The sequence below is a fragment of the Physeter macrocephalus genome, chromosome 1 (assembly GCF_002837175.3).
Source record: "Physeter macrocephalus isolate SW-GA chromosome 1, ASM283717v5, whole genome shotgun sequence".
NCBI lineage: Eukaryota > Metazoa > Chordata > Mammalia > Artiodactyla > Physeteridae > Physeter > Physeter macrocephalus.
In genome coordinates, this window is record NC_041214.2 from 68,959,791 (window position 1) to 68,980,035 (window position 20,245).

Genomic DNA, 20,245 nt, shown 5'->3' on the forward strand with positions numbered 1-20,245 from the left:
AGTTGTCAGTTTTTGATCCGTGGCATTCCTCTGTTGAGAAAAATTTTCTATCTAAGGAACATGGCTGATATTTAGAGTGGATGTAAGAATTGTGTATATGAAATGAAATTAAAGCCAAATCTATATTTTCACTGATGATGAGTAGGGTACATATGCTATCTCAAAAAGACATAGATGTTGCTGCAGTAAAGGGGAAGTAGACCACTTAGCCAATAAAATTAAAATTTATTTTTTAAGCATCTGAGAAAAGGATAGATTCCACCAAAGCCTCATTAATAACATACAAGAATGCAACAGCCTAGGTTTCACAAATTCAAATGCCTCCAGCCACCATTTAGTACATTTGAATGAGTGAGGCAGGCTGAACATGAGACACTAGTGATGGGACACTGGTGAATGTCTTGCCTGCTCAGTGCAATCAAATTCAATTAGAAAAAAGTTTATTCTGGCTCAACAAATACTTTCAAAGTTACCAGTTTTCAAAACTGATTTCAACTGGATCTCTCAAAAATACTTGGGACTTCTTACACAATGTAGTCTCTTTGCTTTTTGTGATCTAGTACTTAAGGGTAGCTCTTCTTTGGGAATAATCAAGACCCTCCCCAAACTATCCCAGTTGATGTAAAACCTCCAGGAGTTTTTGTCCCAGGAGTATATGAGGGAGTGAAAGAGGATTAACTGTCTTTTCAGAAAATTAGGCTTTCAAAAGAAGAAAATTTCTGGGGGTCACCATAGAAAGCATTAGGTTGCTGCTTAGTCTGTGTGCTAGAACACTCTTTTTACTTTCTATTTCCAAAGTGCTTAATTACCCAAGATATTTGCAAATAACATGAAGCTGAAACCATGCCTAGTTTGTAAACACATACACAGACTTTCCATTTTAATTGATTTTAAATTTGTTGCAGATATCTTTCTGTTAGGACCTCAAAAAAATGGATAGGTAATGAAACATTATGTTTGAGAGATCTAGCACTGTAGTTGAAAAAAGTTGGAAAAACTCACTTTCTGAATATTAAAATTCATATTTCCAAATCTTTTGATGGATTATATTTAAAAGTGTTTTTGAAATTATATCATGCCAAAGAAGCATGGGAAGGGGTTGAAGAGTCAATGTCTTGATTCAATGGCAAATATACATTGAATACATTTTGGATGTGATGTTCTCGCACTATTGTCTCACTTCCCTCATGATTCCTGCTGAGGAGATTGGCATTCTTCCACATTTCATACTTGAGAAAACAGCATCACAGAAAGATTCTAGATTTTTGGAAATTTTACTACTGAAGACATTTTAAATCAATAATAGTTATAGGAACAGTTATTTTACTGGTTATGATTTTTAAATTATGCTTTGATTTATTTTTGTAAAGCTACTGTCATTTGTTTTGCATTCTAGACAACTCTAAGTTTAAGAAATAATAGTCTATCACCATTTATTTCCCTAGAGGTTGCACTTGGCTTTGTGGTTCTCTTTGGCCCATGGTATTTGGCATATACTCTTAACACATGTGGGGATATGCTTTGACGAGGAAATTGAGAAATTTTTTTCTGTGGTTGTCCAGAAAACATTTTTAGAATAGAATTATATCTTACCAAGCTGTCCTTTAGATTTGTGGGAAAACTTTAAAAAAAGACAAAACTAAACCTTTTTAGGGACTCAACATTCTCTTTTAACGAGTCATTACAGATCATAATAAATCTATGATAAAAAATGCTTTTTAAGCAACAATAACAAGCAAAGCTTGATTTAGTCCAGTTCTAGTCACTCTTCAGTGAGCATGAGCCCAGTAGAGGAATGTTGCTACACAGATTTCTGAGCTCCATCCCCAAAGGTTCCCATTTGGGAGGACGTGGGTGGAGACTAAGCATTTACATTTCATGTTTCGAGTAAGTTCCTGGGTGCCATTGATGCTGCTGAACTGTGGACCACGTTTTGAGTAGCATTGATTTAGGGATAACCTAAGAAGCATAGTGTGTGCTAACAATTTAAATTATGTTTTTCAGAAAAATAATTTCAACTGTTCCAGAAGAGGTCAGTGCCCAGAAACAAATATCAGTTCTGTCCAGATGCAAGATGATGCCGATTACTTCATCAACCATCTTGGAGTTCCCACCGTGAGGTTTACTTATGAGGACATCAAAGCATTAGAGGTGAGTGTTTCCAAAAATGCAAAACACACACAATATATATAGCAGACATGCAGAATTTTATTTTATCCTGGCTTTTTGTCTTTCTTACCCAATAGGTTACTATAAGAAGCTGCTTCATTTAGAAAGTTATTCTTGTTGTTCAGAGGCTTTGTAAGAATATTTGAAAACATCAGCTCTTTTCAATAGTGTTGAATTCAATTTGAAAAGATTTATACTGTCACTCACATTTTCAGTGTGCTTCGCAGCAAGAAATGTGCAGTTGTTGGATTAACATCAAAACATAATTGTAATCTTCAGAATTCACAGAAACAGATGACATGTGCAATAGATTCTCCTCTCCTTGCCCAAGGGAAAGTGCATTTCATGTGCTGTATGTTAATGTGAGTCTTGTGGATTCACTTCCCAAAGTTTGTCAATAGTTTGCTTGCCTAAAAAGATGCTACTATTTTTGTGTGTGAGGATACGAAGTTTTTTCCCAAAGAATATCACAGAGGCCTGATTCACCTTAATTAAGTATGTTCATTCTTCTGTTGGACATTAAGCCTTTTAATCTTTCTCAGAGTTATGTCACAGGAAACTGTTTCTCTGTAGATCCAAACCTGCTGAAAGACTTTTCCTTCTTTTACAAATTGTGCATGCATTATTGGGAGCTATTTGAAAGCCTCTGGGGTGGCCTTCTTGATGTAACTATTTCATTCACAAAATAGTGGCTGGAAAATAGACTAAAGCCTTCTTTGTTTTTCAAATTATAGACGTTCCTGGAAAGTTGTGTTTAAATTATATTTTTATCAACGTCAGATATGCAATATCTTAATGTCTGATAGCTTTTTAGCAAAAGTGACCTTTAGGTTTCTCTGCAGCCCTCTACCCTCACCCCTTGCTCCCTCAGTAGATACAAATGTTCACTAACAACTTAAATTCACAGATGGAGAAACTCTGGGTGACTCCTATTGTAATGAGATGAATTCTTGGGTAATGCAAAAGTAATCACTGTGATCTATATTTTTTAAAATTGAATTTTCATGTGCTATTGTTGTTTGAAAAAGGAGTACATGTATAGAGGTATCTTTTCTCTTACCAAGACCACTACATATAATGAAACTGATGTATTAAGAAATTAACTCACTTTTAATTTTCCTGCTTGATATCTTCTAACATCTTTTTATCATCCCCCCCAATCCCAGCCCATTCAGCTCCTGTCATGTTAACACATTGAATGAAAGCTTTTATCCAATACATGTTTAATTCATTTTGGTTGAGTTTATTTATTTATTTATTTTTGGTTGTGTTGGGTCTTCGTTTCTGTGCGAGGGCTTTCTCTAGGTGCGGCGAGCAGGGGCTACTCTTCATCGCTGTGCACGGGCCTCTCACTGTCGCGGCCTCTCTTGTTGCGGAGCACAGGCTCCAGACGCGCAGGCTCAGTAGTTGTGGCTCACGGGCCTAGTTGCTCCGCGGCATGTGGGATCTTCCCAGACCAGGGCTCGAACCTGTGTCCCCTGCATTGGCAGGCAGATTCTCAACCACTGAGCCACCAGGGAAGCCCATTTTGGTTGAGTTTAAGCCAAGAATTTAGAGAGGCAATATACTATAGCCTTAGGTATGGGACTAGACTTGACTCTGAACTCAAGTAGTAGACAAATGATTTAACTTCTTTCAGAATTGTTTTATAGATGAGGGGAACTTGGTATATTTATGCAATCTAGAGACCCATGGTAAGGATTAAATGAGATTATGCATGTAAAGGGCTTGGCTAACAATAAGCATATAATAATGCCTCCAGTAACTATAGCTATCATCACAATTATTATTATCTGATTTACATATTTGGGAGAATTTCTAAACTTTTTCAATAAGAAGACATTAGTGGGAGGGAGGAGCTTGTTAATCGTTAAGGAAAACAAGCTTCTAAGGCTGACGAGGTGGGATTTGATGAGGATCAGCTGGAAGATCTGAGGTGTTAATGGGAGAAGATTTGGAAACAGGTCCCAGTGATTTTCTCAGAAGGTACTATTATAATGTGAAACTCCTCAGGCTAAAGTTTATTCACTAGAACTGGCTTAGTCTGAAGAAGCTAATCAGTTTTTCAAATTATACACAGAATGTCTAACACCCATCATCAAAATCATTTTCATTTTCTACTGTATTTGTCTTCAAAAAAGCAATTAAAAGAGAATCTTCTATGCTTTATAACTAATGACCTTGTTTATATTGCCTTAGTGTGGAAAATTTTTTTAATGGATTTGTCCCATACAAAATGTGAATGCTTGAGATGAGATAATTTTGAACGGTAAATTCTCCAAAGAACAGATAATGACCTTTGCTTTCTGTGTTAACCTATAATAGATATCTGTATACAGTTATTAAGAGGAATTATAAACATTGAAAGGCTTTACCCATGATATAAAGGATATTTATCCTATGTCAATTAGTAAAAGCAGGTAAGGATGTTAGAGCTTTTCCCATGCAATTAAATTTAAAATATATATTATATTTATGTATTGCATAATATACCATATTTATAGTATGTAATATCTACCACTTATTGAGTGCTTGCTTTGCTAAAATTTTTATATTAGCAAATATTTTATATTACCTCATCTCATTCAATATTTATGATATCCCTCTGAGTCACCTTTTACTATTAACACTTTTTTTTTTTTCTGAGGATGAAATGCAGCTTAAAATCAAGTAGCTGATCCAAGGTCATAAAGCTAATAAATGGCCAAGATAGAAGTTGACCTTAGATCTCTTTAACAGTGAGCCCATGTTCTCAACTATTACACTAAAGTTTATAAATTGGAAGCCCGAGGGCCATATCCAGTCCACAAATACCTTTTGTTTGTTCTGCGCTTTATTGAAAACTTGAATTTTTGGAAGAAATGGATTCCTTTTTTCCATGGAAACAATTGGCTAAATTGTGCATTATGATTACAATATTAAGAAGGATATTTCTTCAATACCTCTTTCTATCAAAAATTGGGAAATGAATGATTGATCAACCTAAAGCGCCACATGTTTCACCAGGCTTGTATCACCTCTATTACCTGTTTGGCCCCTTTAGGAATGAGTTCATTATCTTTGCACTAATTTTGAGTAAAAAAGTTAAAGTATAATTTTGTAGTCCTTTCACTTTAAAAATTGTATATACATTCTAAGTGTGCTAATTTAGACACATATTTTTGAAGAAACTATCCATTTAAAATTTATTTAAATGATTATAATGCAAGCCTTAGAATTTCTGACAGTTTTTTAAATCCAGCAAGGCTGATTATAAATCTTTTACACTCAATTTCAATAAGTAAATAATGATAATAAGAGAAAAATTACCTGTAGGAAAGTCGACTAGTGCCTTAGACACCACTTTTTATGGACATATGGGACATTATTAGTTCTAAAATTATTTTTTGATGAAATATGACATTTTATAATATCTATTCCCAATATTTCATACTATCCACATTCCCACCAGCAATTTCTCCCTGTAGTTTCTCTGGATGCCTGTATATTGCATAGATTGCTTGAGGTACCTTTCATCTTTAGCTTTTTTGGCATCTATACTCTAATTTTCCAATAATTAATTTTCACAAATGCAAAGCAATCTATGGGTTTGCCAAATGTTAGAATTATTCCTTCTCATAAGATATCGCCTTGTTAATTGAAACGTCTCTAACTGTAAACGTCATTTAAATAAGGTTTTCAATTTGTAAACATTGTTGCACCTGTTAGGAGAAGCATTCTGCGCAGATTAAATACAATGCAGAGATTGCTGAAAAGGAAATGAAAAGACAGATGCTTTCTGATTAAGAGTGCAATATTTATGACAAGCTGGTGGTCCAATACACATTTCTTCTGTCACTTAACAGCTGTTTCACATAATTTTTGTTCCAGATCAGTATATTTACTCTATATAGGGCATGTCAGAGGGTCTGGCTTTCTTAGTATACCAAAAGATCAATCCATGCCCTAGTAAGCTTTATATTACAGTTTGAAGCTCTGATTCGTCACTCTGTTTAACCTTATATTTTTTGCTCTTCTGCTTTAAAAATTCCTTTTTAAACCCAATTTACCTCTATAATGGAGCATTTAACATTTAAATGATAATGAGATAAAAGGGTATGATAGCTTCTATATAGCAGGGGTTTTTGCATAATTGTTTTAATGCTCTTTGGTAACCCAGAAAATGAAAACCAAGTAGCCTAGGTATTTTGAAACTCTTATTAATTCTTTTTAAGTTAGATGAGTTTGATATCAATTCTGATTCTTAAACTGATAGACAGCAGCATGAGAGTGTGTATGTGTGTGAACTTTAAGGTAATTTTATGGGATAAAAATGATAATTTGTGCAGATACAATACACATAAACACATTTTGGAGCAAAGTAACTCATAGTTTCCATGTTGATTCTTTGTTTTATTCTACTAAGTTGAAGAAAAACTTAAATTAGAAATCATTCTGTCATTACATTTTCTGTTGGGAAATTAGTCACTGTCATTGTTATGTTAACAGATAATAAGAGTTCAAAAGTCAATTAAAATCTCTTGACTTGAGACCAAATAGTTTGTGTAACTACGCATGAACTGTACTGATGTTTTGTAGTATCTGATATAATTTGTTTTATACTGATAGCTATACAACTAATTAATGTCACTTAGAAATGAGATTTTACCTCTTCTACTTCAAAATGTGCCAGCTGGAAACAGGATGGAGAGGGGGTCTTCAGTGTTCTCTCTAGCTCATTCCTTTTCTTTGTAAGTTATTTTAGGAAAAGGAAAATATCAGAACAAAATATATGGTATGGTTATTTTCAGATCAGACCTGCTTCATTTAGAGTAAAGGTTTTCAAACATTTTGTTCTAAAAACCCATCTGCACTCTTCGAGTACTGAGCACTCCAAAGAAAAGAGCTTTTTGTTTATGTGAGTAATATGTGCAAATATTTACTATATTAGAAGTTAAAACTGAAGAAATATATATAGTATTTATTAATTCTTTAAAAATATCGGTAATATACTTGTTATAAATTAATATAAATAACTTATTTTTATAAAATATAATCACATTTCCCAAGACAAGAGAACGTAAATGAGAAGAGTGCACTATTTTACATTTTGCCAGTCTCTTTAATGTGACTTAATACTTGGTAGCTGAAATATGGTCTAACAGTCTTTTCATATAATTACAGACATTTTTCTTTGATACTATACTGAAATGGCAAGTATTAGTTTCCTAAAGGTTAGTTCCAGTATGGAATCTGAAACCCTATTAATGGACTTTCTGTACCCTATACACTTATGAATGTAGAAAATGAGAGTGAAAAAGCTGTGTAATGTTACTATTATTATGAAAATAGATTTGGTCTCAGGGACACTTGCAGGTCTCTGGACCACATTTGAAGAAATACTGATCTGGGGAAATGGCCTTGGTTTAACTGTTCTACAGTAGGCCCCTCCATATCCACATGCAGAACCTGCAGGTATGGATAGCCAAACTCTATCTACTACGTCATTTTATATAAGGGACTTGAACATCCATGAATTTTGCTATCCATGGGGGTGTCCACGGATACTGAGGGATGACTGTGCTTTCTCCTTTATAATATCTGACTAGCTGTTTAACTTTGCCGTTACAAGGATTTTTTTTTTAATTTATTTATTTTTTTTGTTTATTTTTGGCTGTGTTGGGTCTTCATTGCCACGTTTGGGCTTTCTCTAGTTGCAGCGAGTGGGAGCCACCCTTCACTGCGATGCACAGGCTTCTCACTGCAGTGGCTTCTCTTGTTGTGGCACATGGGCTCCAGGCGTACGGGCTTCAGTAGTTGTGGCTTGCAGGCTCTAGAGCGCAGGCTCAGTAGTTGTGGCGCACGGGCTTAGTTGCTCCGCGGCATGTGGGATCTTCCCGGACCAGGGCTTGAACCCATGTCCCCTGCATTGGCAGGCGGATTCTTAACCACTGAGCCACCAGGGAAGTCCCTGTTGCAAGGATTTTGAACTGTGATTCTATATAACCTGTGTTTACCTTTTTTGGTCATCTTTGAGTATTACCATCCCATTCACCTGACAAACAGCATGAAGTAGGGAATATAACACTCTCATAAACTGTGACTCTACAAAGGATTCTGTTCCTTGGAATCCTTCTTTTAGAAGGGAAGGTTAAACCCCAATCAACAAATCAACCGTTATAGAGCAGACTTGAACAGCTTTGAATGTACAGTATATGAAATGCCTGTCACAGAGGGAGTGCTACTAAAGTTGCAGTATGCTTCCAAGAGCCTGAGGAGTAAACACAAGAAATTGAAATATGAGACAAATATTGAAAAGACAAGAATGGAGAAACTCTTAAGGCTCAATTGGATAATTCAAAAGGTCATATTTCAAATTGCCTAGTATTTTGAAATGGCTGGGAGGAGGGCAGATTCCCCTAGCAATTGTCCTTGCTTGGGCTTCTAAATAAGAATATTTATTCTGAATGCCTACAATGATTGGATCAAAATACATAGCATATGCACTGTATTTTAACTCTAACGCTATTTTCAGGGATGATCTTGTGATCATGCCTGTTATGAGGGGACTTGTTTTATAATGAAGTTTTTGATAATTTCAGTAATACCACTTACAGTAGGTTTAATGATAGACCAAGTTGTAAATTTGGCAACATTTAAGTTAAGAATATGAGACAATTCCAGACGTGATTTATTCAGATATTGGTTCATTCTAACACATTCATTAATTTAGCCAGCAGTTAGTTATTAAGCATTGGTTGTAATCCAGCACTCTTTTAGAAATACAAAGATGAATCGAAAAATGCCCTCTTTTCCTCACAGTGGCCACAGTGTAGATTGGGACTCAGACATATAAACAATCAAATAAGTCAGTACAGTAGACATTGTCTTAAATGACTTCCACTTAACCAATTTGTGGGATTCATTGACAATTTTCATTCCCTTAAAACACAATGATTAATGCTTAAGGCTTGAAGCTCATTGTAATGAGATCCTTCCTGAATTTTTGCACACTCTGTTCTCTCTGTTTCAATGGTACGTTTGCCTGGAGTCAGCTCTATTCTCAGACTTATATATGCCCTTTGTGTTTGTTTTTAGTAACTAGGTAATTTAATTGTTACATAAAATTATGAAACATGAGTATGAAAAAAATGACTTCTTAGAAACCTGTAGCGATAACACTTTAAAAGGTGAGCTGCTAATAAAGAATTGATGTGAAATGGTCCAGGCAACTCTCAAAGTTGGGGAAAATTGTAGTCATCTAAACACATTCTGCACTCAGCATACTTCAAAAATGTCTTCAATAATTCCACTTTAAATAAAAGGCAGCCTGAAATGTAGGTAATATATGACAAGAAAGAAATCATAGAACTTTATTCAACAGATCAGTAGTCAGAGAAAAGGCCTTGGCTTTACATGAAAATATTGGCCAATAAACATGCATGCGCAGGTTTTCAATTAACATGTAATATTTTACATGTGTAGTGTTTTGGTTTGTTTTACTGGTTACTTATTTGAATCAGCTTCTAGATATTAACCTTCCAATCAGTGGGACAAATCATATTGGCTAAGAGGGCTCTTACATAGAGTGAAATGAGGTCAATAGATAGAGGCAGAGTAGTATCAAGCAAAATCGTGTTTAACAAATACTCATGTAACATTTGTGGTACACATTGTTTTGTTCTAAATCCTTTAAACTTATTCATTTAATTTAATCCTTGTACTTATAACTAGCACTTATAATGAAGGTACTAGTATTACTACTTTCATTAAAGATGAAACTGAAGCACAAAGTGGTCAAGTAACTTGGCCAACATCACACATCTATCAAGTGATAGAATTAGGATTCAAACCTGGCACTCTAGCAACAGATTTCTGGGCTCTTTTCCCTACTCTTACACTATTTCTCAAGGTTTTCGAGATAAAATGAATTAGTTCTAAAATGGTTTCCATCTCCCACTGCATTCAGAATGCAGTGGAATGCTATGGTACTTAATTCCTATTTTTCATAGTTTCCTTTGCAAAGGTTCTAAACATTTCAGCTTTGATGACTCTCAAAGTTAGGTAACAACCGGAAGTGGGTAATATTTCTTAACTGAATTTAAAATGAGCCATAATTTATATGTAATGACAAAACTGATATTAATGTTCACTTATAGTAGTTTATATATTCTTTTACAAAACAGAGACTAAAAGTAGATTCTAAGCTATCCAAAGTTTACATTTCAAACAAATATAGGTAAATGCATTAAAAAGCATTAGAGGAAAAATCTGATAACACCAAACTACTCTAAACCTGAATATTTAGTTTCCTAAATTTTAAAAATAAAAATTGAAATTGGTTTTCCTTATCTGTTTTTTCCTTTGTAATATGATATTTTAACTGTCCATTTAATGTGAAGGCCAGTAGCTTTAATATGTTGTATTTATTCCATCCCCTGTTTCCTATTTCCAAGGTAATTTTGGAAGATGAGGGGATGGACAATTTTGTCTCTCCTAATTTCAATGATAATGCCACATTTCTTTAAGTAGAATATTTTGACATCTAAAACTATTTTGGAGACTAATTAGATGAATGTTTTAACTGAATAATTAAAATGTTAAGAGCAGTATTGGTACCCATATGCTCTAACTATAAACTTCAGAAGGAAATGGCCTATCTAGAGCTCACATAGCTGTGGATGGTGACTATGGCCATGAATGAATTTCCTTCTCCATTCTCTCCACAACTTCTTCATACTATTTTATTTGCATCTGGAATTGCGGGTCTTCTCTATCTGTTTCACAGCTTAGAGTGTTTCACACAGAAGGTTACAGTCTTGTTTTTTAAGTAAGCAAATGTTTCTATAGAAACTACAAGGAAGGATACAACAGTGGCCTTGAAGTCTCATAAATGTTAAAATATAAAAACATGCATTGAAGCCAATGCCACTTAGCTTATACAGTTTGCTATTGCTTCCTCACGATAGTGCTGGCTTTTATGTTAGTCTCAGAGCTTTCAGTTGTCTTCAGTCTCCTTTCATGATGCTTCTGTCCCTGTGATTGTAAATGAATGGAAAGAATTCTGAAAGAGAACAAAGTATTTATCAGTATTCTTATTGCTACAGTCTCTTGTCAATAGCTTTAGCATTAAAATTATTCTGACCCAATTTTCTCATATCAGTGAAGAACATTTTAAATCTAAATAGTGTAGTGTTTCTGTGGTACTAATAAGTGGGCAAAAGTAGGAAAAATAAACTATAGCTTTATGCACATGGTCGTTTTCAGTTTTTCTTTAAATTAGTATCTTGTCACTTTATTTTTATTTACTGGTAATTCCTATCAGAACATTAGAAATTTTACACATACTCCATGTTTAGAGATAACTTCTAATGTATGACTCAGATATATATATATATATACACACACACATATATGTGTATGTATATATATGAAAGTTGAATTTAAAAAAATTTTGTGTTAATATTGCTGAGATCTAGTCTTTGAAACAATTAAATCAGATTAGGACATGGATCATGGCAGAACATTGAGGTTAAATTCAGGGCACATCTTCATGTAGTGGCCATACGGCCCAGATTAGGAATGGTTGCTCCATTGACAGTCACTGGTTTACAGACTCCCACCAGTTCAGGGGTGACTTTGGATAATCAAAGTGGTCAGGGTGAAATCAGAGGCCTCTTTGGTGAGAGGATGGTCCTTAAGTGTGATGGGTCCAGAGATGTGCCTGGCCCCACTCTCTCTGATGGACTGATAGAAAAGAAGCGCTCGTAGATTCACTGACCTTTAGAGCAACACTGTTCATTGAACCTAGGTGGTTTAATCCATTCCTCTGTAGTACAAGGAGATAGAAACTTAGCGGGATATGGTACTTGATTGAAGGAGTTAAGAAGAGAAAGTACAGACTTAATTCTCCCTATACCCAGCTGCTTGCTTCTATCTACAGCTCCTCCCTCTCTTCTAAACTCCTATTCTATATGTTCTATTCATTCTCTCACCTCTTTTCTCAACTTCTCTCTCCTTTTTAGTCTGGCTTCTTCCACCTTTTCCTACACATATGGTCTTTCTCTTCATATCTTTTCCTTCTTTTTTCATCCCTTGCCTTTTCTATATAATCTTCTACTTCCACTCTTTTTGCCCCCCTCCCCATTTTCTTTATTTTTAATTTTTTAGTTGATTCTGAAATTTAGTCTGTTTCAATTGACTTGATGTCTTTAATTTGCTTAAAGGCAAAGCCATATCCTGGTTTTCCCCTAACACTATGAGGCAGTAGTATAAACAGAGGCCATTATACCATATGGCTAAACACTAAATATTTAAATGTTATAACTCAAACTAAAAAAACTCTTAAATAAAAATGCTCTTTCCTCGTGATCTGACAAATACATGTTTAAAGTTATGAGGAAGGAAGGTTTGAATTTAATGTTCTTAGACTCCTGAGAATCCTGTGGCAAAATGTGATGACTGAGGAAGAATTGGTCCCCAGCCTCTGACCCTTGATCCTTGGTCTACACTTTTGAGTACAATCCGTAGCCACCATAAACATCTGTTCCTTACTTAGTCCCTGGGCCTATGGTCATGCACTGGAAGCACAGTCTTCCCTGAAGGTAATGGACCTGAAGAAGAGGGCTGCCCAATCACTGGAAGCAGATTGGGACCATCTGAGCAGGGAATTCTGAGATTCTAGAGCTCAGGGTAGCTAGAATTTGATCTGGAAAGGAAGTCACAGACCCTGAGTGGACACATCTGCCTGTGTTGATTTAAGATCTAAAGACCTTAGAAATGAAAATGACTTAAGTCTAGACCCTAAACTTTAGGTATGCCAAACTATAGAAAGTCCTGGTGTAGAACAGATAAGTATTCTTGAATAAACTTGCTCAAATGCCTTCAGTCTGTAATTTAATAATACGAGTCGTTAAGAAAACTTAAGATTGAACCAGTTATTATAGGATCTTTGGCAGTATCAGCTAGGTGTTCGCCTAATCTGAGTTCTAAAAGGTGTTGCTATTCAATGGATGTGACCTTGAGGCTATGAGGTACTCACTACAGCAAATTATTTCCATGGTATGGTTGAAAATATGTTCCAAACTTTCAAGCTTAAAGAGGCATAAAAAGAAGTAAAAAGTTGTGTCTGGGAGGTGTGTTTTAAAGTAACTGAACAAATTGAGCAAATTTCAAGTGCTAACTCTCTGCCGTCTATTCCATTTTAAAGATTATGACCATGTACTACTGTGAGAAATTTGTAAAACTGTGTGTGTTATGAGCCCCAAATGGTGTGTATATGCATACCAACATATTTTGAGCAGTATTTTGAGCAAAAGTATATCTGGATATTTTTTAACAGAGGATCATTAGAATTTCTGTGTTTGATTCTTAGTGAGACAAATATAAATTCTGAACTAAAACACAAGTCAGAAAACTGGAAAGAAAGTAGGGCATGTTGGTTAAGAATTTAGTCAGAATTAATTCAGTTTTCTTATATTTTCTTAGTAGCCACAGTTCTTTTGGTTATATCTTGCAAAGAGAATCCTGCTATGTAGCATAATATAAATAAAATATTATACCAGAAAGCAAAATAGTTCTACTCTTTGCTTGAAACATCGTTATTGGTAATATTACATTTGTAGATGGAAACTTTTTTTTAATTAATATTTTGATCATGGTTACTATGCGCTTACAAACCTTAATTCCTCTCCATCTTTTATTCCTTCTTTCCTATCTTTAATCAAATGTTGATCATACTGTGTATGTATTGTTCTCATTTATTTAAGATAATAATATAGTTTCTCATATTGTTTTAAAAAATAATAATCCATTGGAGGGAACACCCCCAAATTCCTTCTCTGAGGCCACCATTACCCTCATGGCAAAACCAGACAAAGACACTACAAAAAAAGAAAATTACAGGCCAATATCTCTGATGGATATAGATGTAAAAATCCTCAACCAAATATTAGCAAACCAAATTCAGTAATACATAAAAAGGATTATAAAACCTAATAATCTGTAATATAATTGTACTATAATTAATGCAACTATTCACCTATTATTGGATAAGTTTGCCTGCATTGTTTTGTTATTATAGGTAATCTTTTGTAGAACATTTTTAAACTTGATATTTGTTTCTCTTTCTTGTTCTTCTGGGATATATTTCTAGGCACAAAGTTTGGGTCAAAGTATTAATATTTTAAACCTCATATTGAAAAGACCTTCCTGAATGGTGGTACATTTTAAAACCTTTATGGAAGAGCACTAGCATGCCTTTTAATCTCACTCTTGCTAATAGTGTGCATTAAAAGAAATCTTTACCAGTCTGCTGGGTAAATTTGGTATCCCATTGTTTTAATTGATTTCTCTTATATTAACTTATTCAATATTAATTTACTAAGTTATGAAAATATTTTGTAAGGATATCCAATGTAGAGTCTGTATTTGGAAATGAATATGTTGGCATAGATCAAGATAATTAAATCCCCTTCCTGATATAAAAATAGAAATAATATGGCACAGATGTTAATTGCAGGATCTACCCTAAGACATGATAAATTTGTAACTAATTTAATAGTCCCACGATGATATTTTTAAAGGAGTCTATGTTTAGGTTTGCCAAGGTATGAATCTTTCTGCAAATCAACATACTCACATTTTGAAGGCTGAGCTTCAAGAAGCTTTAAAGCATCTGGATTGTTGAAGCTAGAAAATAGAAAATGCGTGACAACTAGGTTGACAGGTATCAGATTGCCTTATGAAAGTTCCAATATATTGTTCCAAACTACTGCAAGGAAGTAGTATATCCAATTCCTTCAACAAGGTCATAGTAGTTTCTAAGAGGGTGGGAGAGAGGGGACAGTGAAAAGAAATGGAGTTAAACATGTACATAAATCAGAGTTTAATGATTCCAAGGTCATAATTTTAAACTTATAGGTATTTGCTTTTAGTACTGAACAAAAGTATATGTGTGTGCTTAGGGATGGGGAGGGGGTGCAGGTTGTTAAGAGGCCGAGAGCATGATTAATGTCCCTGTCTAGTGGGCACGCCACCCCTTCAAAATAGCTGGTACTGTTACTACATTATGATTAACCTGTAAGGCAACAGAAAAATAGACCTGTACCACATTGCACTCTATTATTCCCTGATGTCATTTTCAAGAAGTGCCATAGGAAAAATGACACTTCATCATGGGTGGATGGGTGGGTGGGAAGGGGTTAGTGTGGGAGATGGAAGAAGGTATAGTTTTCTGAATCTCCATGCTATTCATGTCTCTATTTTGTCTGTTTTATTTTTGGATTTTGTCTCTTCTTTCATATATAATATGAAGCATTTCTCTGAAAATGAGGAGTGGACTTTAGCTTATTTTAAACAGAAGATATAATTCTGATGCTAAAAGAAATACCATATTTGTAGGCCTAGTAGTTTCCTAAAAAACATTTGTTAGACTTGTTTATGTTTGTGAAAAATATTTCAGAGAAAGGAAATAATGGAAAGGAACAAATGTATGATGGTATCAGGAAAGGAATTTAAGCCTTCACTTCCTTAAAAATATTAATCATCATCATCAATTAAGTTTAATTGAGCACAAACTATGTGCAGAACACTCTGCTATGCATTAAGAACAGATAAAGCTATGATACAATCCATGGTGCTCAAGGGATTCATAATCTCTTTAGAGCATCCAGGCATGAGCATAAACAAATAAATGGCAGTAAAAAGAAGCCAAGGCTCAGTGCCAAGTGATTTCTGTAGATAGAAAGGATATCTGAGCCATAGCAAACAGAGTGATTCATTTAAATTTTTCATTATTTTTATTTTCTTAGAATTTACATATATATTTAAAAACTTTTAACATTACCATAGATTCTTGGACACTTTATGAAATACAGAGGCACACACCATAGATAAAGTAAATCTCAAGAGTAGTATGGGTGAAAAATAAAATCTGAAACTATACCTGTCAGATGATAAATCAGGGAAAAAATTCAGCAGAGAGCAGGTCTTACAAGTCTGCAAACCCCTGTGCCTTTCTGGAGGTCAAAGTGACAGCACCAGGAGTACAGTTATTCCATACTAATATTTAGGGTCAGTTTCTGGAATCATCCATTTATAAAGGCATCTATAAATAACATCCTTTAAATCCAGAATCCAAACTTCTGGAAATACCACCTACCCAGGACGTATAGTCATAAGCCCATCCATCCAAACTCCTCTAATTCTTTCCTTCCTGCCTTCCTTTCTTCCTCCCTCCCCCCCTCCCTCCCTCCCTCCCTGCCTTCCTTTCCACTGGATCTGTCCTTTTTATTTTTTTATTGAAATATAGTTGACTTACAATGCTGTGGTAGTTTCAGCTGAACAACAGAGTGATTCAGTTATATACATATATACATATATATATGTGTATATATATGTATATATATATTCTTTTTCAGATTCTTTTCTCTTATAGGTTATTATAAAATAAAGAGTATAGTTCCCTGTGCTATATAGTAGGTCCTTGTTGGTTACCTCCGAGCTCTAATTCTTGAAATTATTGTTGACAATTTTCTTCTTCACACCCCAATCAATTCTTCTAACTCTTATTTTTGCCAGTCACTCTATTGCTGAGTTCAGTTTATTTTTTCTTATTATGTATCTCATTGCTATCATTTAATCTCTAATAGTTGCTGCCTAATTCAAGCCATTCATTACTCCACCACATCTGGACTTTGTTCTCCTAATTTGGAGCCTTTCCTCCCACCAGTTCATCCTGCAAACTGCTCAGAAACTAACCTCCTAAAAAGCTGCTTTGATTACTCCCCTCCTTCCCATTCCTTTCCCTGGCATAACAACCTCCCACATTTTCCAATGAATAAAGCTTAATGGTCCTGTAAGTAACATAATCCTTTCCTGAAACACAGCTATTGTTTTTTTCATTCTCATGACATCTAACAGGGTAATGCCTTGAAGCTACTTGTATTCTCTTTTTCTCCTAATAGTATATTATACTAGTTGAGGCTATAGATTTTGTCCTAACCATCTTTGGCATACTGCATTTTTTTACATAGGATATATCAATAGAACCATGAAATTAATTAATCTCTACTGAAACAGTGTATTCATTTCTTGGAGCTGCTATAACAGCATACCACCAACTGGGTGGCTTAAACAACAAAAACATATTGCCTAGCAGTTCTGGATGTTAGAAGTCAAGATCAAGCTGTCAGTAGACAGGGTTGGTTTCTTCTGGCGGCTATGAGGAAGAATCCGTCCCATGTTTCTCCTAGCTTCTGGTGGTTTGCTAGCAATCTTCAGCTTTCTTTGGCTTGTGGCAGCATAATTCCAATCTTCACATGGGTTTCTCCCTGTCTCTGCCTTTGTGTCCAAATTTCCCTTTTTAATAAGGACACAATCATATTGGATTAGAGCTCACCCTAATGATCTATCTTAACCTGTTCATCTACAAAGACTCTATTTCCCAATAAGGCCACACTCAAAGATACTGGGGGTTAAGACTTTAATATCTTTTTAGGAGATTCAATCCAACCCATAACCAACGGTAATATATCACCTTAATGTGTACTGCAGAAGATTTTTTTTTTTACGAAATCAGTTTGTAGATTCTCACTTGACTATGTTGCTATTCTTTTATCCCTGAAAGTGTTCATTTGATCCTGTGAACTTCATGTAAAATGTCTTCTTTTCCATTCCTTCTATTTCCCCCTTTTATTTCTTTTCCTGTAGATTCAGAACACTTGATATCAAATTTCATTCTAATTCTTTTAAAATAACTTTAGCAGTTTGGGTCAGGAGGCCCTGATAAAATATAGAAGTATTTCCAAGTGACACACTGTACATTTGTTTATGTTCCAGTTAGCTGGGTTCATTGGTCTGCATGATTATCTAATCACATTACTATACAATATTGCAAAGTAGAAGCCTGCATAAGCTTTCCATGATTGGTCATCATAGAAAATAGAATCTTGATTTGCTATGGTTCCAGATGGTGGCTTGCTTATAATAGTTTAGATTTAATCACGATCATTATAAACTAAATGAAGCGAAATTATACTATTTTAGAGAGAATTTTCATGTTGTTTGCAATCATAGGCTCTTGCAGAAGGCCTGTCCTTATTCACTGTAGTGACAGGAATAGATTAGTGTCGCGATGACATATTTTGAATGTTGCTGTTTTCTTTACCATAAAGAATTACTCTTTAAAATTAGTGTTTCCCAGTTTTGAATGTTATTTATTTGCTATTTATCTTTTGAACACATACAAGTAGAATATTTTTTTGATGTTGAGAAACTTTCTATCCAGTAACATGACAGGTATGTTGAGATTATTACTAACATTATCAATTTGTTTTCAGAAAATATTTTAGTGTACATTAGTATAAAATGTCCCTAGTTTTATTTAAATAGTTTTTTAAATTATTTATTGGCAGATATAAATTCAGTATGCAATATTTTATGCTAGCTGTCCAGAACCTAGCTCAGTACAGCTTACAGAACATATATTTTTACCACCTAAGTCATAAGACTTGTTTTCCATATCTTCAGTCAGACTTAACTACAGGCAAGAAGAAGTGGAAAAATTCTCTGTCACATTATTCACAGGCCAGACAAAAACACTGTAATACCATGGCCCACTAAGCTAATTTAGAAGAAAAAAAATGGGAAGAGGTTTTTAAAAGATGGCATTTACATGTAATATATGTAGAAGAGTTTAGGGTTTTGACAGTTGGAGATTGTATCCTCTTTAGAGAGAATGCATAATGACTTTTATTTCTTTTGAAATATGCATAACGTCTTGAAGGTAACTTTCAGCTCACATTAGCACTTTTCAAAGCAAGTTTCCCATTTCTATGAGAGTAAAGGGTACAACATACTTGAACTTTGAAAAGAGTGAATGTTTGCTTATCAACAATTCAGTCATTTTCCCTCTTGTTTGGGACTTTGACTCCATTAATCTATGAGGAAAAACCCTACTATGATCATAAAAGTTGAGGTTTTCCATTAAGTCTCATACCTAATCAGCCTTGTAAGAATATATCTCTAATGCTAGCTAAAGTATGGAATGCTGTTAAGATCTGTTAGTGGAGATGAGTTTATGTATAACAGTGTGGCTTTTGGAGTTAGGCTCTCTGGATCTGAAACCCAGCCTTGTTTCTTACTGGCTTGTTACCATTTGCAAGTTAATTTTTTGGAGCTATAATCTTCTCATCTATAAAATGAGTGTTATAATGATACCTGCCTCATGATGACATTGAGTATTATATTGGGGTTTCTCAACCACAACACCATGACACTTTGTGCCACTTCCTTGTCCTGTGCTTTGAGGAATGTTTAGCAACATTGCTGGCCTCTGTTTACTAGATGACAGTATAGTGAACCTCTTCGCAACTGTGACCACCAAAAATATCTCCACATATTGCTAAATGCACCCTGCAGGGCAAAATCACTTGCAGTTGAGAAAATTGAATGAATATCAATATTTAAGTTTATATATATAGAGAGAGCTTTGCATACTTCCTGGCACATAATAAATGCTCAGTAAACTTTAGCTCTGATTATCACATAATAAACAGACATTTATAATATCTTCTTTGAAGAGCCATACTATTCAAGAACATGAGCACTTAATAAATGAATTTGGTAAAGTAGCAGGATACAAAATTAGTGCACAGAAATCTCTTGCACTCCTATATACTAATGATGAAAAATCTGAAAGTGAAACTAAGGAAACACTCACATTTACCATTGCAACAAAAAGAATAAAATACATAGGAATAAACCCACCTAGGGAGACAAAAGACCTGTATGCAGAAAATTATAAGACAATGATGAAAGAAATTAAAGATGATACAAACAGATGGAGAGATATACCATGTTCTTGGATTGGAAGAATCAATCAAATTACCACTGGCATTTTTCACAGAACTAGAACAAAAAATTTTACAATTTGTATGGAAACACAAAAGACCCCAAATAGCCAAAGCAATCTTGAGAAAGAAAAACAGAGCTGGAGGAATCAGGCTCCCTGACTTCAAACTATACTACAAAGCTACAGTAATCAAGACAGTATGGTATTGGCACAAAAACAGAAATATAGATCAATGGAACTGAT

At 34.6% G+C, this 20,245-nt stretch overlaps 1 protein-coding gene across 16 annotated transcripts in view; it reads left to right on the forward strand.

The window, feature by feature from the left end:
- Nucleotides 1-20,245, forward strand: part of NAALADL2 (N-acetylated alpha-linked acidic dipeptidase like 2) — a 1,565,958-nt gene that overhangs the window by 1,274,191 nt on the left and 271,522 nt on the right. For all 16 annotated transcript variants that reach the window (XM_055083873.1, XM_055083848.1, XM_055083869.1 and 13 more), the window contains one exon: nucleotides 2,005-2,151. In XM_055083873.1, coding sequence (XP_054939848.1) covers nucleotides 2,005-2,151 — 147 coding nt within the window. The remainder of the gene's footprint in view (nucleotides 1-2,004; nucleotides 2,152-20,245) is intronic.